We start from the raw sequence: 21,833 nt of genomic DNA on the forward strand, positions 1-21,833 counted from the left end.
AGAAGTTTGTCGAACCCTCCCCCAAGGTCATAGAGCTTAACTCACAACCAGAGTCTTAACCACTGTACTCTACCATATGAGACCAACGGCTCAGGAATGGACTGACATCCAGGATGAAGACTAGCACAGCATGGAGCCTCAGGACATCTACCTCTGAAAACAGAGTTCAGAACCTCAGGCATACAACAGACCGACTCGCAAGTGGGGCAGAAAGAGACCAGTCCAGAAACAGTCACCCAGAATCAAAGGGACATAGAGATAGATTTCAGCACAGTGGAAGCCCCTCCTTGACCCCATGCCCTTCGTCTAGGACCTCACGGGTGGGTTGCCCAAGCGGCTCAAAGGTCTTGACGATGGAGAACACACTTCCTGGGATCCCAAAGAGGTGATACTATCAAAGAGTTCATTCTGAGACTCAACAGCCCGGTGCAGACTCCGTGGCGGTCAAGAAGGGTTAACCAGCCGGGAGGGCCTCCCTGGCGGGGCTGGGGCCTCGGGGCGGGGGCCACAGGTTAACCGTCCCGGAATGGGGTCTAGGGGGGCCGGTCTTCGGGGCGGGGCGTGCCCTCCACAGCAGCGATCCGACTGGGGTGTTAACCGCCCGCGAGGAGCCCCAGGGGCGGTGGCCACGGGGCGGGGCGCGACCTGGGGCGGCGACGAGAGGGTTAACCGCCCCGGTGGGCCCCCGTTGGGGCGGGGCGAGACCGGGGGAGGTGCTGGAGGCGGAAGCTGCCGGCAGTCTGCGCCCAGCGCGGCTCGGCTACCTTCGGCTGAGCTCCTGCTGAGGGCCGGTGACCTCCGGGTCTGGGAAGCCAAGCGAGGTTCGGGAGCGGTGACGGGGCACGGGGTGGGGAAAGGGGATGGCCCTGGAGAGGTCCAAAGGGGGCGAACTCGTGAGAGTCTCGGGAGACCGGGACAGATGGTTGAGGGCAAGGTGATGGGCCTAAGAGCTTTCGGGGAGCCAAGAGGGAGGGGAGGGGAGAAGTGGTGGGCAAACATGCGTGAAAGGATGGGGGCGCCTGGGCGAGGAGCCCCCGCCAGGATCCCGCACTTGAAACCCTCTTTTCTCCCAACTCCTCTCTAGGTCAATCCCGAGGCGGAGCTCAACTTTGAGAAGAGAGGCGCCCCAGCAAGACTCGGGGATTCCTCCGGCTCCTCACCTCCATGGGCCAGACGGCCCTGGCAGGGGGCAGCAGCAGCACCCCCACCCCACAGACCCTGTACCCTGACCTCTCTTGTCCCGAGGGCTTGGAGGAGCTACTGTCTGCTCCCCGTCCTGATGTGGGAGCCCAACAGCGGCATGGCTGGAACCCCAAGGACTGCTCAGAGAACATCGAGGTCAAGGAAGGGGGGTTATGCTTTGAGCGGCGGCCCGTGGCCCAGAGCACTGACGGGGCCCGGGGTAAGAAAGGCTACTCGAGGGGCCTGCACGCCTGGGAGATCAGCTGGCCCCGGGAACAGAGGGGTACCCACGCCGTGGTGGGCGTGGCCACGGCCCTCGCCCCGCTGCAGGCTGACCACTATGCGGCGCTGCTGGGCAGCAACAGCGAGTCGTGGGGCTGGGACATTGGGCGGGGGAAGCTGTATCATCAGAGCAAGGGGCCCGGGGCCCCCCAGTATCCAGCCAGACCTCATGGTGAGCAGCTGGAGGTGCCGGAGAGGCTGCTGGTGGTTCTGGACATGGAGGAGGGAACTCTGGGCTACGCTATTGGGGGCACCTACCTGGGGCCTGCCTTCCGCGGACTGAAGGGCAGGACCCTGTATCCGGCAGTAAGCGCTGTCTGGGGCCAGTGCCAGGTCCGCATCAGCTACCTGGGCGGAAGGAGAGGTGAGCCGTGGGGCAGGTGTGGGGAGAGTGTTCTGTTACTGGTGGCTGTGGTTTGGGATGGAAGCTCGCTCGACACCTTGTAAGAGCAGAGGGAATGGGCCTTCAGCTCACCTGCCTACTTCTATTCAGTGCGGGGGAACGGCGAAAGGGCTTCACAGCTGTTACTTAACTATCTTCCCAGCAGCAGTAGCGATGAAAGTGAGGCTCGGAAAAGCCATTTGCTACTTAGAGGGAGGCACTCCAGGGATGAGGGCTTTTACAGCCGGTATCAGCTCCTGGAGCAAGAGGTGCACAGGGTTAAACGGGTACTGGGCAAGGTGTAGGCAGAGGATGGGCAGTGCCAAGCACCCAGGGTGTGGACCAGATCCCCTGGGCTCTGACCTGCCTGTGCTACTTCCGTCCTCAGACCCCAGGAAGGGGCCTTTGAAGCCCTGGGCATCTGGAAGGAGAGCAGGCAAGGAGGCAGGGCCTTCGGGTGGGGCCTCCTCTAAAAAGGATGGGGCCAGGGCTTGGGACTGATGGAACTTCACTGCGCCCTGCAGTTGCAGTCTTCAGCAGAGGGTGGATACCTCTCCTCCCCTCCGTGGTGAGCTATTCTAGAGTGAAGGAGCACCATCATTCCTTTCACCTCATCAGCCCCCAGCTCCAAGGCTCTGTGGAATCAAAGCCTGGACTAGCTTCACCACAGTCCAAGCTTCCTTGGCCTGTTGCTTAGTGGGGAGCCTTAGCTAGAGCTTCACCCCCAGCGGACTGGGGATGTGTGAAATCTGTGCTGCCTCCCACTGCAAGAACAGGTGCAGAACTTCAGGGTGCCTTAGATCTCCCTCTCAACCAAGACTCAAGAGCAGGAAAGCAGAAGGGAACTTGGGCAGGACCCTGTGGTTTGAGGAGGTCTGACTGGTGGCTGCATCCCAACTCATCTTCCCCTCCCTTCTCTCCCCCAGCGGAGCCACACTCCCTTCTGCACCTGAGCCGCCTGTGTGTGCGCCACGCCCTGGGGGATACCCGGCTTGGCCAGGTATCTGCTCTTCCCTTGCCCCCTGCCATGAAGCGCTACCTGCTCTACCAGTGAGTCCTGTGAACACAGATTGCGCTGGGGCCTCAAGGCTGCCCCTCCCCTGGGGGGCGGGGAGGAGGCACTGCTGGCCTAGACCAGCTGCTTAAAGCCAGTGAGGCAAGGGGGAGGTGAGGCTGGGCCCCTACCCCAACCCAGGCTCTGAGGATCCAAGAGCCCCAGAGCCACCCAGAGCCGGGGGCGGGGGGGGGGGGGGGGGGAAGGACAGAAGGGAGCCACTGTTCGAGACTATGGCCGCCTGGTACGCAAGACATTTTTTCAAGTAAAAACAGTAAGAGATGTGCTGTTGTAGAAACCTGTTTGTGGTGTTTCTCTGTGCAAGTGTCCTGGGGCTGCCTCAAAAAGGAAAAAGAGGGTATAGGCAAGTACAGTGAAGAAGGACACGTCACAAGGCTCAGTGCCAGGTGTTTATTTCCCCCCGCACGCGGGATTGCTCACACACACAACACACATGGGCGTTGGCACCATGGGAGAGAGAGAGCAGCCCCTCTGGCCTCTGAGGGGAGGACAGGGCTTTCTCTCAGCCCCCGGCCTCAGGGAGTGAGATGGGAGAGGAGGATGGCTTCTCTCTCCTGCCCTCACTGGGGACGCTGAGGGGGCCCACGAGCAAATTCCACCCCTTCTGCCTCTCAGCCACGGAGAAGCCACCTCGGTGACGTTTCGTTCCGACCATTACAGTTCTGTGGAGAAGGGATGGGCCTGGTCCCAGCCATTACGGGGCAAGGTGTAAACAGTGAGGAAGACGTATACTCTGGCCACAAAGGGGGCAGGTGACACCATCAGAAGCATGTGCGGGGTGGGGGGTGGGGGGGAGCACAGTTACTGAGCTCCTGAGCTACCTAGTCCCTGGCTTAGGAAGAAAAGGAGAGATGGACGGGCTTATTGTTTGGCATTGATGATATCCACAAACTCGGGCTTGAGAGAGGCCCCGCCCACAAGGAAGCCATCCACATCAGGCTGGCTTGCCAGCTCTTTGCAGGTTGCTCCAGTCACAGAACCTGGTAAGGGAGAAGACAGAGGAAATCGGCAGGGATGGTACAGGAGGGCCGAGTGCACCCCTATCTCAGGCGGGAGCCAAACCCACTTACCTCCATAAATGATACGGGTGCTCTGAGCCACCGCGTCAGAGACGTTGGATTTAAGCCATCCCCGGAGCTTTTCGTGTACTTCCTGGGCCTAGAACAAGAAGCCAGATGAAGTAAGCCTTTTCCTGCCTCTCTCACTCAAAGGCTAAAAGACGCTAGGCCCCAGTGAAGAGAGGCAGTGTGGTTTTGGGGCAAGAACCCTGAGATCTGAGTCAGAATACCATAGCCCCAGTCCCATCCAGACCCTGGAATGGATGTCCTTGGACAAGTCACTCTCCTTCTCTGGGACTGGGGGTTCTGGTCTATATTATTATTATTTTTAGATATTTTATTTTTTATTTTAAAGTAATCTCTACACCCAACATGGGGCTCGGACTCCCGACCCCAAGATCAAGAGTCACATGCTCTACCTACTGAGCCAGACAGGTGCCTTGGGGGCTCCTGTCTTTAAAATTAGGGGTTGGCTCAGATGATCTCTGTTGCAGTCCAGTCCTACCGAGGCAGGTAGGGGAGAGGCAGAGCTCCTGGGCTCAGTTACCTGTTGGGGTGTTGCAGTCTTGCCGGTCCCAATGGCCCATACAGGCTCATAGGCCAGGACAACCTTGCTCCAGTCCTTCACGTTATCTGTGGGACAGATCACAGAAGAAGGGTGAACAGGAAGGAGCTCTCCAGCCCGTTGCCCAGGGAATGAAGAATGATGGTGGCCTGATGCCCCCTGGTGGCTGTGGGAGGAACTCCAAGCGGCATCTATAGCATCTGGGCAGGAACAGAAGTGATATGAAGGATGCAAGGGTCCTCCCCTTCCCCTTCCTTTCCTGTATCAGCACAGGATGGGGCATCTGACCCCACCCTCTGTGCCCCCGTAGCCCTGGCCAGGCTCAAAGGTCCCCTTCTCCAGAGTTACCTGCGATGACCTTGGTTTGCTCGAAAACAACCTTCTCAGTGATGCCAGCTTCCCTCTCATCTAGCTTCTCCCCAATGCAGGCGATTACTCCAAGCCCCTCTGCCAGGGCATGGGCCACTTTCTGTCCAATCAGCTGTGGAGGAACAGATTTGGTGAGCCACCCCTCTTGGAGTAAGGCAGCATTTACCTCCCCTCCTGGTTACTAACCTCATCTGACTCTCCAAAGACATGCCTTCTTTCCGAGTGCCCCAGGACTACCCATGTGGCTCCACAGTCTTTGATCATGCCAGGGCTAAAGGAAGAGAGAAAGCCAGGCTTCAGCAGAGAGCCCACCCTGTGGCTTTCCCTTCAATGAGGGAAGTGAGGGCAGGGTCCCCAGGCGCGCCCCTCCTGCCTGCATCTCACCTGATCTCCCCAGTAAAGGCCCCATTCGTCACTTTGTAGCAGTTCTGAGCGGCCACAGCAATCTTGGCATCCAGCTTCTGCCGGGCAAAGTCGATGTAGGCGGTAGGGGGTGCACAAACCACTTCTGGAGAGGAGACATGATGGCACAAGGGCATGGGGTCACAAGGAAGCCATTCTCCAGACTCCCTCCAGTGTTCTGGGGTCCCCTCACCTTCACCTGATTTCTCAGTTCTGCCTTCCACCCCTTTTCACTCCAGCAAGATCATCTTTGTCCACTTCCCAGCCCAGGCTGGGCCTGTACCCAACTCCTTGAGCCTTCCAGGTGTCCCTGGGAGGCCATGGCCCTCGCCCTGCCCTCTGCTCTTTAACAGCTGTGGTTCTGATTTCCCCAGGCTATTCTGGGCCTGGGCACCTCCTAGACTCAGCATTCTCTTGGAGCCAACACCTCCCTTCTAAAATAGCCCATTCCTACCACCCCCAGGCAAGGATTTTTAGCAAAAGCAGAAAGAGCCAACTCCTGGGGTTTGTATTGGGGTCTCGGGGGGAATAAACCAGGGCCTCTTTGGATCAGGCCGGTGTTTCTGTGATTTAGGTGGGTGGGAGGATTAAGGGCCGAGGACAGCACTCTTTGCCTGTGGGTGGCAGGGAGCTGACTAGCTCAAGGAGGCCTTGCGCTTTCCCGTTTCCAGCCTGCAGAAGGCTGTAGGATCGCTCCTCACTCCCCAATAGACCATCTTGTTTGACACCTGCTCAGCCCCTTCGTCGGAAGGCAGGCGCCATCTGGGCCGGTGAGGGTGAAGGATAGAGCCGGGGAGCTCAGGAGGCCACTGCCGCCGGGCTCGGGGAGTCGGCCCGCCCAGCGAGGCGCGGGGAGGAGTCGCGGGCTACGTGCGGCAGCGCACGGAGCAGACGGCCGAGGGGGCAGGTGGCTGGATCCCCGCACGCAGGATCAGCCTCCTCCCCCACACGCCGGGGCTGTCGCCAGCCTCCAGTGATCGTCCGCAGGGGCTCCGCTCCCATGCCCGGCTCCTGTCGGGTGCGGCCCCGGTCCATGCCCCGGGGCCATCTTCGCCCACGGTGACCGAAGAAATCCTCTCCCGCCTCACGGTCGGAGAGCACCATTACATGCGGCCCCGCCTTCCCCCCCACCTCGACACACCCCCGGTATTGCGGCTGCGAGGCCCCGGCGCGGCGGGGTCAAAGTCCCGAACCCCAGCAGCCCTCGTGCCCAGCCCTGCATCCAGGTCCGCGCGGACACCCGCTCGGGAGAGGGCGCCGCCACGCCCGACCTCCCCCCACCCCCGGCCGCGGCCCCGGCCCCGGCCCCGCGAGGGCTTACCGGTGTCCGCCGGCACCTTGGCCGCGTTCAGAGTGGTGATGAGTTCCCCCAGGTTCTTCTTCCGCCCGTTCATCTTCCAGTTCCCCCCGACGAAGAACTTCCTGGAGGGCGCCATGGCGTTGGAGCCGACACACTGAAGGTCAGATGCACCGCGCAGCCGCTTCCACTGGCCGCTTATGTAGAGCGCCGTGAGGCGGAACTCCGCCTCCTCCCCGCCCTTGGCCATGGTTAGCCCGGCCCCGCGCCTGGAAGCGCCGCCCGCCGCCCGCCGCCCGCCGCCCGCCGCCCTCCGCCCGCCGCCCTCCGCCCGCCGCCCGCCGCCCGCCGCCCGCCGCCCGCCGCCCGCCGCCCGCCGCCGCAATGCTCTGACGTGACCCCCCCGATTGTAGCAACGTTCCAGGGGCGTCCGGGGGCTCAGGCGCTTCGGCCCCATTGCCTGGCTTTTGGGAGGGGGCGAGAACCCGCACTCAGGGGAGCCCCACTTCACGACCACAGCCCCCCAGAGGGCCAGGGGTGCTTCCAAGGGGAGCTTGGGCTCCGATTGCTTGGCCTGAGATGGCACTGCTGGCCGGGGCCGAGGGAGCTCTGAGGGGGCATCCATCTCCAACTGAGAAAAGGACCTCCCTTCCCCCCGTCGGAGTAGCTGCATCCCCGATCGCTGGGCGGGCACCTCTGACCTACCCGGGGGAGGGCAGTCCCACAGTTACGGGGCCGGTAGCAGGGTTCCGAGCGGGAGGGGCGGCCCGCACGGAGCCCCCGCACGCCCACCCCGCCCGGGAAGTCCCACTCTCTGCTCCAGCTGGCTCACCGACACGGTGGCTGCAGGGCCTAGGGGACCTGAGACAGTTGGGAAATACCCACTTGGGACCCCTCCGGGGCGACTGCTGGAGGGAAGACAGAGTTCTCCACCCTCATCTTTGTGTCACCCCACTCCACTGCCCCTGGTCTGACAGCCCCCACCCTTCAGCTTTTTTCTACTGCCCCAGTGCTGGCCCCACCTCATCTCACAGCCCATTTCCCAAGAGCTCTACAACTAGTGAAAGTAGAGAACTGCCCAGGGAGGGGGCAGAGGGGGGCAAGGGGCAGAGGCGGCTCTCCTGCTAGCCCCAGGCAAGATCAGTCTCTCTCAAGGTCCCAAACAGGACACGACTTAGCCATTGTACTTTTATTCACATCGTGTATTTTGGCATTTTCCAGAGAAGGGCAGGGAAGAGACAGGGTGGGGGAAAGACAGGCCGGAGGGCGAGGGGGATCCCCGTTTCCCTCACAGCCCTCCTTGCCTGACCACACAGGGAGCAAACACAAAGAGGGAGGGGAGGCCCGGACGCCCCGTCCTGTGGAAGAGGCTGCACGAAGCTAAACCCACACGCACACACAAACAAGCCCCCCTCCACACCAGGGGCCGGCAGGATTACACAGAGAAGCTGAGCACTGTGGGTTCAAGGGGCAGGGAAAGCAACAAAGTCTCCTCACAGACAGGTGGCCGGCCCCTCCCATCCCCTTCCTGCTCTATCCCCAAAGTCTCTCGAGTGTCCCCCGCTTTGCTTGGCCATTTTCCCATGGCCTCTAGCTTCTTCCCTGCTGCTGAGGACAAAAAGAAAAAAGGTACAGAGCAGGGGAGCGGGTGGCTGAAGTCCATCCCTCAGCCCCTATCCCTCATGCCAGATGGTCCGTCCCCTGTCCTCAGTGGTAAGGGGTCAGGGCAGGCTCTTAGCTGGCCACTCTCTGGTAGAAGTAGATGTAGCCCAGGTCCTTAGGTGGCTTCTCAGAGGCACACACTTTCTGGTCATTGTAGATCACCCATCTGGGGAAGAGGGGAGGGGGAGGGTGGAGAAGGAAGAACAGACTGGGCGTCCACTTTGCATCACCTTAAGTCTCTGACATAGCCCCTGGAGTTGATCCCAGTGATTCCGGCGCGAAGGTTCCCAACGTTCTCAGCCTGGGCCCCCACATCGACAGGCTAGCTGCTACCTGCCTGAAGGGAGCACCCCAATCCCATTCCCTGCTCGAGTCTTCAAATCCTCCAGTCCCGCTACGGCCACCCCCGCCCGTTCCTGTCAGACCCCGGTCTGCAAACGTTTTCTGGAAAGGGCCAGACAGTAAGGAGTTTAGGTTTTGCAGGCCATCCGGTCTCTGACACAATTACTCAACTTTCCTGTTGCAGCATGAAAACAGCCACGGACGATACATACGTGAGTAAGTGTGGTTATGCTCATTAAAACTTTACTTAGAAAAGCAGGTGGCCTTGGGCTGTCTGTCGTCTGCCGATCCCTGCTGTCAGGCATTCTATCACTTTCTGCTGTCTCTACGCCCCCCCCATCCAGCAGGCCTTTACCTTCTCCCGCAAATATTCTAAGGACTCCCAGGATGCCCCCACTCATCCCCACTAGCACGCCTCGGTTCAGGATGTACCCTGCCAGCCCCTCACCTGCCTTCCTTCTTGATGTGGCAGACGTAGTGACCACACATGGTAGAGGTGCCCATGTGACTGATGAAGGCAAAGAGCTGATACTCTAGAGGAGACAAAGAGAGGGGTCCCTGAGCGCCAGCCCAAAGATGCATCTAACAGCCCAAACTCAGGGACCGGGGGGCAGCAACTGGGTCACAAGTCTGTCTCGGCCTCCTAGAAGCCCGCCTTCCGAAGCCATGTCAGTGGAAAGAAGCTCCTGCCCCCTCTGCCCCCTGAGGGAAGCAGAGCTGCTTTGGAATGAGGAGCTGGTAGCAGACCGGCTAGATTCCGCCGGCCCATCCTGTTTCCCAGGGACACTCACTTCCAGGCCCATCCCGGACTTTAGGTCCTACTGGCACAGACTCGGAGATGGAGTCGGCAGCTGAGCGGCCCTCCGAGATGTCCATGGCGGCTTCTGCATCCAGGTCATCAATGTGACTGAAGATCCAGTCCACGGCCCTTTCTAAACTATTGTTCTTGGAGAGGAGGGAAGCGTTACTCTTTCCAACAAGTTCAGGGCCAGGAAGACCACCGGTGAAGGCCTCCCCTCCTTCCGCACAGCCACGAAAGGGTGGAGCCCAAGCCTCGGCCGTCCCACACCAGTGGTCCTTGGTCTGGCTCACAAAGGATGGAACCTCACCCCACCTGGTTCTTTCCCACCAGCCCCCGGTCCTCAGCCAGGGGCAGCCCATACCGTGGCCCGAAGAGCTTTCAGGGCCTGGTCCCGGGAGAAGCCCATGGAAACGATGGTGCTCACGCAGTCCTCCGGTGGGGGGTCAGCTGCTGCACTCGTGGAGCCAGGCCCGCTGGAGCCAGGCAGGATGAGGGGGTTTGCAAAATCTGCGGGGGTGAAGGGATTGAAGTGTGTGTGGGGGAGGACAGGGGCCCTGTTCCACCCTGCCGCCCACCCCGGCCTACCTGGGTCGTCCATGTGTGACATGACCCAGTTCATGGCGGCCTCAGCCCCACTGTTGCCCGTGTAGTAGACAGCCTTGCGGCAGGCATCCATAGGGAAGCCCATCTCCACCAGCTGGATGATGACCGATTCGTCCAACATGGGTGCTGTGGGGGGAGAAGTGAGGGCACAGTGACCTGACTCCTTGGGCCACTATCTGCTCCTCCTGCCTCCCACGGTCCAGCCCTCTGGCCCTCTCCCAACACCATCCCCCCAACCCCGGTTCCATGCATTTTCTTTCCAAGGCCTGGCACCTTGCTCCAGAACTAAAATGGCGGCACGCCATCATGTGGGGGCCGCAGGACTACAGACACAGAACTGAGGCTAAAGCTCTCCCGTGGATCCCCTCCTCGCCCATTCTCACAGAATGGGCCCCGTTTCTGGAGTATGCTGCCTCTCCCCACCCCCACGCGCCGAGGTGACAAGGGCAGAGAAGCAAGCGGCCAGGGCTACGGCCATCCACACAGAGAATGTGGCTGGGAGCGCCCTCGTCAGCCCTCACGTCCATCAGAAGAGGGCAGGGGAAATTTGAAAGGGAGGACAGGAGAAACACGAAGGACAGGGTCAAGGGGAGGCAGGCAGAGAAGACCCCCATCAGCAAAGGAGAGAGACAGGCAGGAAGAAGAGTCACTAACATGTTGGAGAGGAGAAGTGAGGGGAGCAGAAGGAGTCTTCGTCTTCGTTGCCATAGAAACCAAGGCTACCTTTGGGCTCATCCGGAGTGACGAGGGGTGGGGCAATGTCAGGCAGCTCCTCCTCCCCAGGCTGCAGCCCTGTACCCCTCAACTGGGAGATGTCTAGCTCCTCTGGCATCTCAATGGACACATCTGTAATTGGAACGGTGGGAAAAGGGTCACCTCCCCAGCTCCCTGGGGCCTTCCCTGAGAAAGCACTCGGGGATCCTCAAGGCCCTGCCCCACACCTTGGCACTGCTCTGGAATAAGGAGCTGCTCAGAGCGGTACCAACTGCAGGGGTCCCCGTGTAATGTAATGGTGGGCCTGGGAATCAGGAGGCCTGGATTCTAGTCCTAGATCTGCCTCAGGTGCGCTACGGACAAGGACGGGGGCCTCCAACTTGTACAACACAATGATCTCATACCTCTGTGGGTCTCGACTTATCTAGGACACGAAGTGAAATCAGGAGTTCTCAAAGTCATCAGGGGCTGTAAGACTCACGAGAACCGTTTCAAGATTATCTAAATGAGAACCTTTTACCAAGTACAAAAGTAAAACTATGAAAACCGCTTTTGGTTGTAATCATCACTGTAAAATCAAGTGTCTTCATATTTTTAGTCCGTGCTTTTCAAACTCGGCTCATTTTGAAACATTTAGGGTTATGTTTCCCTCCTTTGCAGGAAAGGTGGAGAATCACTAGTTTACACACGGTAAGGCCCCTTCTTTTTCTCGCATTTTCTGCATAACCTCCCTCACTCATCCCAGCCACCATACCCAGTTTCTTGGGCACCCAGTCTAAGCCGAAGGTGAACTTCTTGATCTGGATGACCAGGTAGTCAGGGAAAGAGGCAAATCGTGTGGTCCTAGGGAAGAGAGAATGTCCTGGTACCCAGAGAATCCCACAGTTCTCCTCTCCTGAGACCCCCACCCTGGGGTTCAGCCTCTCGTGGGTAGAAGACCTGATAGCCCAGAAGATACTCCATATTCTTATCTTGCCCTGGGCAGGCATCAGAGCATCTGCAGACAAGGAGCGGCAGAAGCCAGGGGCCTGTCAAAGGGGGGGGTGAGGAGGGGAAATGGCTGAAATTCCTTGAGACCAAAGCATTCTTTCAGATCTCAAGCTTATGCCAACGACAGGATGAGGCCCAAACTCAGGCTGTTTGCTAGAAATCCAAATTCTGTCCAAAACGGAGACTGTGCCTTTGCTCTTGCCAAGATTGAGGGCACGAGTGGACAGAAGCTGCACGAAAACGTGACCCTGTCCCACAGGAGAAGATGGAGTGATCGGGGCAGGACAAGGGAATGTGGCAATCATCCACGTCGACTGCTGCTGGGAACTCTCCCTTGCCTTGGGGCCAGATGATGAGCAGCCCCAACGGACACGGCCCTGAGAAGGGCCGAAAGACTGAGAACGAGGCAGAGAGTATCTTTGGGGTCACCCTGAGAGTGGCCCGAAGCCTGAGGCGCAGACCAACAGGACTTACTTGACAGCTACTGATTTGGCCTGCAGGGCCGTGCTCCAGAAGTCGTCCACCTGCTCCGGGGCCCCATAGGCCTCCAGGCAGGAGCTGAAGGGCACCTGGGCCCGGACCAGCTCCGGTGGTGGTAACTTCTCCTCCTCGGCTTGCCGCCTCTTCTCCTCATACTCCAGAAGCTCCTCTGGTGGCAGAATTGGTGGGTGAGGCCTTCAGAGGCCACTGCCTCTTGCCCTCCTTAGCCTTGCCAGGCTGGCCCGATGGCCGTGACCAAGTCAGCTGCCCCCACCTCAAACCCCCGTGACACAGGTATGTACGATCTTGCCTCTCATCCTCAGCACAGCGCTGACAAGCAAGGGTGACCCTACCTCCCCGAGATGGCCCCTGCTCCAGACCTCTGGCTGGGGGAGCAGGGCACACCGTGGGCTCTGCTCCCATAAGGTGTCCTAGCACCCCGCCTAGGCCCCACAGTCCCCCTGCACCCAGGCCGAGAGCAACCTGCCTTTGTTAAGGGCCGCGTCCATGCGCACAGGCAGCTGCATGATGTAGTCCACTCGCTGGGTGTACTTCACCTTCTCTGTGGCCAGGCACTTGATCTTTTCCTCCACCAAGAAGCGGAACACCTCGTTAGGGTTTTCAGAGCTCCGACAATTCCTCTATAGGAAAGAGGCAGTGTGGGGAGGTCGGCGCGGCCAGGAAAGGGGATGGGGGCCTGAAAGGGCCACTAGGGGGGTCAGGGAGAGAGAGGAGCGGAAGGGAGTCTGCCCCTAGGAGGCACGCGGGTGCAAGAGTAGATCCTTCCCTAATCAACTTCCCCTCCCAGCCCCATCATGGCACTGGGAGACCGTGGGGGAACGTGTTGGTGTTTTTCTTTACAGGCAATAAGCATCTTCATCTCATTTGCTCTGCGTGTACCCTTCATTCGGCTGCAAGCCCATCAGGTATAAGGATCACTGCTTAGCTTTCTCCTCAGGGAAGGCCCAGTGCACGCAGACGCCCGGGGCCCAGGGGCGGGGCTGGTTGGGGCTGACCGGACAGAACGGGCAGGGGGGAGAAGGGTGAGAGCAGCAGACAGATGGAGGGAGTGCGGAGTGCCTCCTTGCCGTCTGCCCAGCCCTTACCTCCACCATGTTGATGAGGTGAAGAAAGAACTCTTGGGCATCCTGCTGCCGGTTGGTGGAGAACTCAGGGTGACCCTTGCCGATGAGGGCCTTGAACATCCGAGGGGCAATGCCATCTTGAACTTCCTAGGCAGAGAGCCAGGGCAGCGATTTAGCTGGGGCTCAAGAGGCCACCAAGGGGCCTTGTTTAGACATCTCCCAGACCTGTCTCCCCTTAATTCCAGAGCCTGAAAGGGATAGCGTCCCAGACTCACCTTCTGTTCTGACACCTGCTCCCCATCGCCTGATTCCGGTGCTGGCTTGGAATATTCTCCCGAGAGCAGGCCATGGCCCAGTTTGGCCCTGCGTTAACATCCAAGAGAACTATTTAGCTTCAGCCCACTAATGATCGTCTGCCCTCTCTCTGGGCCTTTTCCGCCCCAACTCAAGCCCTGCTTACAGCCCTTAGGCAACCCTCTACAATGTGAAAAACTGCAGAGTCCCCAGGAGCCCAACTCAAGGCAGACAGCATGGCCCGAGGCAAACATCCCACGCTGCTGCCCACTCCAGGCGATCATGGAGGACAGAAGGCGTACGGGCTGCGAGGCTCTCGAGAACCTTTGTACACGGGACCTGGCTACATACACCTGGGTGCTGAAGTCCTGGGTAGGGTCCGTCGGGGCATTCTGGAAGATCTTCTCCAGCTTATCCACATACCTAAGAGCCAAGGGAAGCATAATTGAAGGCACAATGGCATGGGCTCCAAGGGAAAGGGGAGGGAGTATTATCCACTTGCTCAGGGAACAGGCTCCCTCCAGAGTGGGGAGTTACGTGGTTCAACCACGGAGTCCCATGTCTTCCCAGCAACCTGTCCTTCCTCCCCTTCTCAACTATGCCAGCATGTGGTGCACTCCGCTGCCTTCTTTCCCGGCCTCCTTCCCAGGACCGAGCCAGGGGAGGGGAGAAGGCAGCCTGGGAGAAGGGTAAGGACAGTTCCCACTCTATGGGACGGAACAGGTCAACACGTTGTTAAGTTTCCACGTATGCATGGAGTCCTTCTCAGTTAGAAGGCAGACTCCTTTCTGCTCAGAATGGGCCTTTTCTCTCCTGGTGTCCCAGGCCCTCCCCTCCCCCGCAAGTGCTACATGGCCATGGTAGGTCCTCATCTGCTGTCACTGGCCTGAAGTGAAGAGCACCTCCTTCCCTCTGAGTCAGTCAGGAGGCCAGGGAGCGCCCTGGGGTTCGGTGTTCTGCCCTCTCTGGGGCCCGTGGGGCCGGGGAACAGGGCTGCTCTAACTGATGGGGGTACGCCAGCCACAGCGTCACGGGAACGAAGACTGTGCCAGAACACAGAAGTCCTGACAGTGGCTGAGGGAGGACTGTGCCTAGAGGCCAGCGACCGGCAGAGCGGCGGGGTCAGGGGTCCAGTCACTGGGAGGGGGTGCCACTCACTTCCTCTGGAAGTCGGGGATGCTGAAGAGCACCTGGACCACCGAGTTGAGGTAGCAGCTGTTACCCAGGTTCCGGATGCCCGTGTAGCCAGGCCCGAACAGGGGCTTCAGTGGCACACCTGACTCCTGGATCAGCTCCCATTCGCCAATCCGCTGGTTCATATCGATCTCCAGCTCTGTCATCGTCTTGTCCGTCTGCAAGGGAAGGGGCACTTCAGACACAGTGGGAAACTCAGTCCTGGATTTTTCACACTGATCCCTCACAGGGTCCAGGACAGTCCCCAGCTGGAGCTTCGAATGTGTTCAGTTATGGACTCTCACATGGGAGACACACTGGATATCCCCAGTCCCAGTTCCAGAAGGCCACGAGGGATTGTCCCCGAGGCCTGTGAGCCATCAGGCCTCCGCTCTGGTGGCAGGAAGAAATGAATGCGAGTCCCTCTGCTTGAAGTGTTTTTTCCATTCCTTCTCACCCCTCAGCTCTGCACTCAAGCATCGCTTCCTCCATCCCCTCGACTGGCCAGGTCCTCCGGCTGTATACCACTTCTGCAACACCTGTCTCTGTCTCTTTTTTTTTTTTATCGAGTAGGCTCCACGCTGGGCGTGGAGCCCAACACGGGGCTTGAACTCACAACTCTGACATCGAGACCTGAGCTGAGATCAAGAGTCAGACGCTTAACCCACTGAGCCACCCAGGCGCCCCTCTATGTCTCTCTCACAGCACCCATCGGTTTGTGGTTAATTCACGCGTTTGCCTGAGCACATGATAAATGTCTGCCTTTCCATCTAGAATGTAAGTACTTTGTCTTAGTCACACAGTGACTAGCACATAGTAGGTACTCAGTAGTATTCAACGAATGAATGAATGATTCTAGAAGGTTTTTCAAAGGAAGAGCAAATGTCTTGGGGACTGGGATAACTGTGGCAGCTGCCGTGGACGCACTGCTTCAGCCTCAGGCCGGGAAGGGCCCAGTGGGCAGGGATGAGGAGAATCTGAAGCTGGAGGGGACCTCACCTTCTGCATCTTTAACATGTCGATGCCGAAGTGGGACAGGTGCTCAGCCAGGTTGGGGTCCAGGACCATGTCGTCCTCGTCATAAGAATACACGTCTAGGGCAGGAGGCAGGAGCAGGGTGAGAAGGGGTGGCTCTGGCCGGGCCTGGCCACCAAATCGCACTCCCTGCCCCGAAGGGGCACTGGTGGGACAGAAGGATGGGCCGGTAAAGGTAACCCCCTGGGCTGCCCTGAGTAGCAGTGAAGTCACGGGCCCTCCGGAGACTGGCTGGCTGGGAAGATGGGGTGAAAGAGCACGAGGGCTAGAGTTACCTGTGACTCTACCACGCAGGGTAAGGTGCTACGGTCAGGTGGGTTTGGAAGGATACTTGCTAAACAGATAATGCTGGTAACCTCTAAGAAAGGGACTGGGTTTGGGGGGTAAACTGAAGATTTAGTCTCATCTGCGGTATTTTCATTGTTTATCAAGAGAACGTATTGACGTGTTATTTGTGTCATATACAATGAGTAACAGTTCAGACGCACTTCAGCATGGAGGGAGCTGGGGGAGGGGAGGGGGAGGGAGTACCAGCTCCATCGGGTGTGATGGTGCCCAGCTTGACAGCTAACGGGTAGCCCGTCTCCCTGTAATGCTCCACAGCATGGTTGTTGCCCCCACTGCCATCGAAGTAGCGTCGGCCGCAGAGAATGGAGCCATCTGTCAGGTTGAGCCACAGGTTCTCTCTCATGTCACACTTGGAACACTTCCAGCCACTAACCCAGGGAGAAGAAAGTCAGCTGAGATAGGGGTCAGGGGTCATGGGATTGGCCCCCTGCCAGTCCAAGAGCGCTCTCTTCTCCTCTCCCCTAGACATCCCTTTGCTGAGTTCATCTCCCCCAGTCCCCCTCCTGACCCTCTCCCCACCAGAACCCCCTGTTCTGGGGCTTGTGCCCCAAGGTGGAAGGGCCAGGCCTCACCAGGGAGGGATTCGAGCAGGGTTGTCCAGCTGCTTGAGGTTGAAGGCATGCTTAGACACCTGCCGTACTTCCCCATCCCAGGCCTGCACCTCCTGCTTGCGGAAGGCCGAGTCAGCCGACAGCAGGGCCTCCACCGCACTGGTCACCTGGGGGGAGCAGAGGGTCAGAGACGGTACCCAGCCCTCCCTCCTCCCCTGCCCCTCTAGCCCCTCAGTCTCCAGCTCCCTCGGGGCTTGCCCAAGACATCACTGCTCAGGCCCCGCTTGCCCTAGAGACCCTGGTAGGGTGGGAAAGTATTCGTACCCGATCTCTGACGATGTCAGGCAGTCCCCCCAACCCATCCCGGGCAATCTCCAGGTAATCCGGCAAAATAACAATCTTCACATCCTCATCATATTCAAACTTCTCCTCGCTGAGGTCAAACCCGCCTTCCATGCCTGGTGAAACAGGGAAGAGGAGGGAGGGTAGGACAACCACCCCCGGTAAATGTCCCTCCTCTGACACAGCATCTCACTGTGGGCCACTGATCAGGCCCATTCTTTTAGGGCTCTCCTAGAACGTCTAAGAGCGGGGAAGACCAGCTCAGGAAGAACAGGACTGTGATGGCGCTCACCAATAGCCAGCCGGGTGGGCTTCTTACGGGGGGGGTCTCCAGTGCTTGTAGTGGTGTCCTCCTCTTTCTGCAACGACGCAGGAAGGGCCAGCATCAGCAAATGGGGAGGACAGACAGGACAGAGTGGGCTAATCTTAGAAGGGAATGGAGCTAAAAAAACACGGGGGCTGAGTTCTAATGATACCAACAGAAATAGGTTAAGAGAGGGAAACTGAGGCCAATAGGAGGTCAGAACAGAAGAGACAGATTCAAAATGGAAGCCCAGGGGCCTGCGCCTGAATATCCCCAGGCCCTGCCCCAGCCCTGTCCCTACCGGGCGCCGGGTCCTCCGGAGGTGCAGGTAGACTCGCTGGCCTGTCTTGTTGAAATGTCTCTCCACATACTGTTTCCCAAAGCCCAGGAATGTGTTCATGCAGATGTAGAGGCCACCCTCAGACTCCTGCAGTACAAGAAGCAGGGGAGAAAACACAGGGAGGATGAAGCCTGGCCAGGTGCGGAAACCAAGACCCAGGGCCAGACACTGCCGGTTTCCAAAAGAAAAGCTCTGTTCTCCAACACCATGTGGCTCTTGGCAAGTCATTGAGCATTTTAGGACCCAGTGCATGGCAAAGATTCTCCCCAGTCTCCTATGACTTTGATAACAACCAAGGGTACCAGGAGCTGAGCAACACCTGTCGGTCATCACTCCTCTTCCTTCTTTGGGCTTTGGAGCCTTCCAATCAATTATAGAGAACTCCCTTTATCTCTCTCTCTCTGTTTTTTTTAAGATTTTATTTACTTGAGAGAGAGAGAGAGAGTGCGAGCACACAAGCAGAGGGAGCGGGAGAGAGAGGGGCAGGCTCCCCGCTGAGCAGGTAGACCAACAAAGGACTCAATCCCAGGACTCCGGGATCATGACCTGAGCCAAAGGCAGACTGAGTCACCCAGGCGCCCCCCTTTACCTCTTTCCTTGAGGTAAACAGGAATCAAATACCATGGACTTCCAGTGCCAGTGGTTATACTCAGAAGGAAAAGGGGTCCTTTCCTTGGAGAAGAAAGGCCTGCATGTCAGACACAGAACCTAAACCAGGGACACAATGACAAACCCTGCCTCATCTCCAGGACTCAGAAAACTTTCCGGACTGGAGGAGTTGAGATTCTAAAACTTGAACAATACACCCAGCTCCTGAGCTTGCCAGCAAGCCCAGACTTTTCCTTTAGCACACCCTACCAGGTCGTCAAACCGTGGACCATGCTGAGGGTTCTCCCTCCTTTCCTGCTCAAGCCTGGCTCCAGGGTAACAATGCCTTGTGCGGGGGCGCCTGGGTGGCTCAGTCGGTTAAGCGTCTGCCTTCGGCTCAGGTCATGGTCCCAGGGTCCTGGGATCGAGCCCCGCATCGGGCTCCCTGCTCCTCGGGAAACCTGCTTCTCCCTCTCCCACTCCCCCTGCTTGTGTTCCCTCTCTCGCTGTGTCTCTCTCTGTCAAATAAATAAATAATCTTTAAAACAAACAAACAAACAAAACAATGCCTTGTCTGGGGCTCACTGCTATACCTGGGCCTAGTTTGACAGGGACATGAAGACCAGCATTCTCCAGCCACTACCCTGCTGCCTCCCCTCTGACCAATAACTAAATCCCCACTGACGTCCATCAACTGCCAACCTCAAAGCCATTCCCTCTGTAGAATAATCTAGCAACACCTGCTAAGACCGCTAAAATACATATAACCCAGGAAGAAAACAGGGAAAGACAAGGGTCCACCCTAAATCACGGCTAAGGAGGGAGGATGAGCTTCTCTAAAACAGAACAAGTCTGCCAGTGCCTTTGTGAATAGTGATGGATAAGGTGGAGGAGGTAAGTGGAGAAAACAAGAGTCTTCCCTCAGATCCAAGCAACAACAGGCATCTTCTTCCTTGAATAAACGCCTCAGTGGCCTTGAAAAATTCTCTGCTGTGATATGAAAAATAGGGCACTGTCTAAGGCAGTTAGTTCTTGGTCCCATAGATTGCTCTGTACCACTCCCTAGACCGTGTGGATTACAATGTTGATGAGCAAATGGAACATTTTTCATCAGGGAGGTCAAATAAGCTCTCTTCCACCATGAAGCCAATTTGAAGATAATCAAACATGCTGGTAGTTGGTTAGGAAAGCAACTGAGCCACACTGGAGATCTCCTGACTTGGGATGAGAGAAGGAAAGTATAACAAGCTTACAAAAACACCATTTGGATTATTTGAAGCAGTTACCAAGGAGAGACAAACAGGAGTGTGAAGAGGGAGCCACTGACTTCTACCATCTGTTGGTAATTAAGAAAAACCTTTCCCTCCTGAGGAAGACAGTGCTTCACCAAGCCCTGCACTTGATGAACTTGGGTGGCATGTGGGAGCTCCGCGGTAACCGAACTCCTCTGTTGGAAATAAACGCTGGTTTCCCCAAGCCTTGGGAACCCTGGAGCTCTGCTCTGAGCCATCCTCTTTTAGCTCTGCCAAAGCCAGACTCCAGAGAAGCAGCACATTGTCTGAGGCTCAGATCAAAGCCTAGCAAACCAAGCAAACCACAAATCACAGTGATGATCCTGAACTGGGCCTTAGATCATGCTGCTATACTCAGCACTGGCGATGCATTAATGAAGCCTTTCCACTCTGACTTGCAGTTTTCCCAGCCATGAGCTGTTCTGGCTGAACACCCTGGGCAGGGCCCAGCGGCCGCCGGTCGGGAGGGGTAGAGATGGGGGCGGATCCCAACCAGGCGGCTGCCCTCTCAGTTAAGACTCTGGCCAGGCCAAAGGCTAGTCTCCGCTTGAGGGTGACACAGGAAGGCAGAACTGCAGGAAGAGAGGTTCCGGGTGGAGCCTGCAAAACGTGAAGCATGGTGTGGGTGGAGGCTTTGTCTAACTAGTCAAGGGTGGGAGCGGGATGGGAAAGGGGTCTTAGTATCCTCCACGAAAGACACCGTCTCTCTGGGAATACTTTTAAAAGGGTTCCCTCTGCTCCCTGTGATGGGCGGGAAAAAGAGAGGGGGCTGCAGTCACAGGTCCACCTCAAAGGAGAAAAGACTATAGCTTTCCTCCCTTCTTTCCTCTCCTCCCTACCACCAATGACCCACCTCCCCGCCCCCTGTCCACATTAACCACGGGTGGAGTCTAACTTGGCCCTTCTCAGAACTGGCCTTCTTCACGGTCCCTTCCAGACTACTAGGCGCCTACGAAATGCAGTCCCCACCCTCCAACCCTAACTCCGGCCCGGAACAGTGCGGGGTCGCCCCATCCCTCCGGCACGAGACTACAAAACCCGGAGAGCCGTGCGCGGCAGGCAAGGCCAACTCCCAGGCTTTCGCAGGGGTCCACTTGGGGGATGTAGTCCGACGATCGGGATGCGCCTCTGCCTTGGAACGGCAATGAGAGGAGAGAGCGACTACGATCCCCACAGTGCTCCACGAGACGGGGAACGGGCGAGGCGGGCGCGGTGGCTTCCGGGGGCGGTAGTCACACGACAGCTCCAGCTAATTAAATGCAACGGCAGGGAGGAGCGTGGGAGACTACAAGTCCCATGGTGCATCGCAGGGAGGCGGTAGCCCAAGGCTTGCAGGCCCCGGCAGAATGACCAGGGCGATGGAAGGAAGTCGTGCTCTCTGCGGGCGTGGGGAATGGGCTTACCGGCGTGTCGAAGGAGAAGGCGCACTCGTCTTTGTGGACCCGGTCTCCAGCCTTAGGAACCCGGATCGTCGGTAATACTGACAGCAGCGCCTCCTCACTCAGCTCCGCCATGACACCGGCAGCAGCTCCTCCACACACAGCGGCTCCCACCGTTCCCAGTCCCCCACCCCCTAGGCTTGCCGTCCAATGAGCACTACTCGTTAGGTGCATGCGCTAAAGGGAGGACGCGCGAGAATGGCAGTTGGACGCAGCCTGCCTACTAGTGCTCCGCCCTCTGCCCTACTCTTGGCTAACGCCAATGAAAAGCGCTTCTAATGCAACCATGGTCGAAAGAACCAATCCCACGCTCCCAAGGGCAGAGCGCATGTAGAGCAGTGAGGTGGGTCCCCGAGTTTTGGATGCCCGGACCCCTACAGTCCCTTCGCGTGTCTTCTATCAAAGAGCAGAAACTGACGGTTTTTTAAACCAATCAATCCCAGAAACTTTCCTGGGTCCTGTCCAATCGGAAAACAGAAGGCCAGTTGTATTCTTGGTATTTGAAAAGGGGCTGTCCAATGAGGCGGAGTTTGAGAGGGTTGGTGTCGAGTGATTGATAACTCCGTCAACCAATAAGGATTACTATCTCTGTCGCCTCAGAAAAACCTTCACAACTTCATCTCCAGCTGGATCTGTACAAAATCGCGTAAAATGTCGTGACTAGTTTTTTTAGAAACTGAAGGTCTTAAAAGCGAAGACTGGCACTCCTCAGAGTCTCACGACGGACAACTCGGAACCCGTTGCGGAACAAAAGTCCCCTCATCGGGGCGGCGTCAGCCCCGGACAAGCCGAGCCACTGCGCATTGGCCCAATGGTCCTCATGGTAGACGTCGCCCC

At 58.0% G+C, this 21,833-nt stretch overlaps 3 protein-coding genes across 4 annotated transcripts; 1 reads left to right on the plus strand and 2 right to left on the minus strand.

The window, feature by feature from the left end:
• The first annotated feature begins 685 nt into the window (after positions 1 to 685).
• SPSB2 (splA/ryanodine receptor domain and SOCS box containing 2) lies at positions 686 to 3,187 on the plus strand. Its single transcript, XM_027591827.2, has 3 exons — positions 686 to 821; positions 1,085 to 1,828; positions 2,773 to 3,187. Exons 2-3 carry the CDS (start codon positions 1,165 to 1,167, stop codon positions 2,898 to 2,900), a joined length of 792 nt encoding a protein of 263 aa, XP_027447628.1. The 5' UTR covers positions 686 to 821; positions 1,085 to 1,164; the 3' UTR covers positions 2,901 to 3,187.
• Positions 3,188 to 3,296: 109 nt separating this feature from the next.
• On the minus strand, positions 3,297 to 6,898 carry TPI1 (triosephosphate isomerase 1). Its single transcript, XM_027591826.1, has 7 exons — positions 6,637 to 6,898; positions 5,298 to 5,421; positions 5,100 to 5,184; positions 4,893 to 5,025; positions 4,527 to 4,612; positions 3,992 to 4,079; positions 3,297 to 3,901 (listed from the first exon to the last, which is right to left on the minus strand). The coding sequence occupies exons 1-7, from the start codon at positions 6,860 to 6,862 to the stop codon at positions 3,783 to 3,785; spliced, it is 861 nt and encodes a 286-aa protein (XP_027447627.1). The 5' UTR covers positions 6,863 to 6,898; the 3' UTR covers positions 3,297 to 3,782.
• An 888-nt stretch (positions 6,899 to 7,786) lies between these two features.
• On the minus strand, positions 7,787 to 21,310 carry USP5 (ubiquitin specific peptidase 5). Of its 2 annotated transcripts, none has more exons than XM_027591817.2 (20): positions 20,961 to 21,310; positions 17,639 to 17,764; positions 17,326 to 17,392; positions 17,016 to 17,149; positions 16,713 to 16,858; positions 16,324 to 16,508; positions 15,757 to 15,851; positions 14,743 to 14,936; positions 13,936 to 14,007; positions 13,566 to 13,653; positions 13,312 to 13,437; positions 12,693 to 12,846; positions 12,200 to 12,374; positions 11,490 to 11,578; positions 10,745 to 10,867; positions 10,004 to 10,147; positions 9,780 to 9,925; positions 9,408 to 9,561; positions 9,065 to 9,149; positions 7,787 to 8,440 (listed from the first exon to the last, which is right to left on the minus strand). In XM_027591817.2, exons 1-20 carry the CDS (start codon positions 21,168 to 21,170, stop codon positions 8,347 to 8,349), a joined length of 2,607 nt encoding a protein of 868 aa, XP_027447618.1. In that variant the 5' UTR covers positions 21,171 to 21,310; the 3' UTR covers positions 7,787 to 8,346. The 2 variants fall into 2 exon arrangements, with proteins under 2 accessions (XP_027447618.1, XP_027447617.1); XM_027591816.2 differs by having other exon boundaries at positions 10,676 to 10,867.
• Positions 21,311 to 21,833: the final 523 nt, after the last annotated feature.

Source organism: Zalophus californianus, chromosome 9 (genome assembly GCF_009762305.2).
Source record: "Zalophus californianus isolate mZalCal1 chromosome 9, mZalCal1.pri.v2, whole genome shotgun sequence".
In the NCBI taxonomy this organism is placed as follows: Eukaryota; Metazoa; Chordata; class Mammalia; order Carnivora; family Otariidae; genus Zalophus; species Zalophus californianus.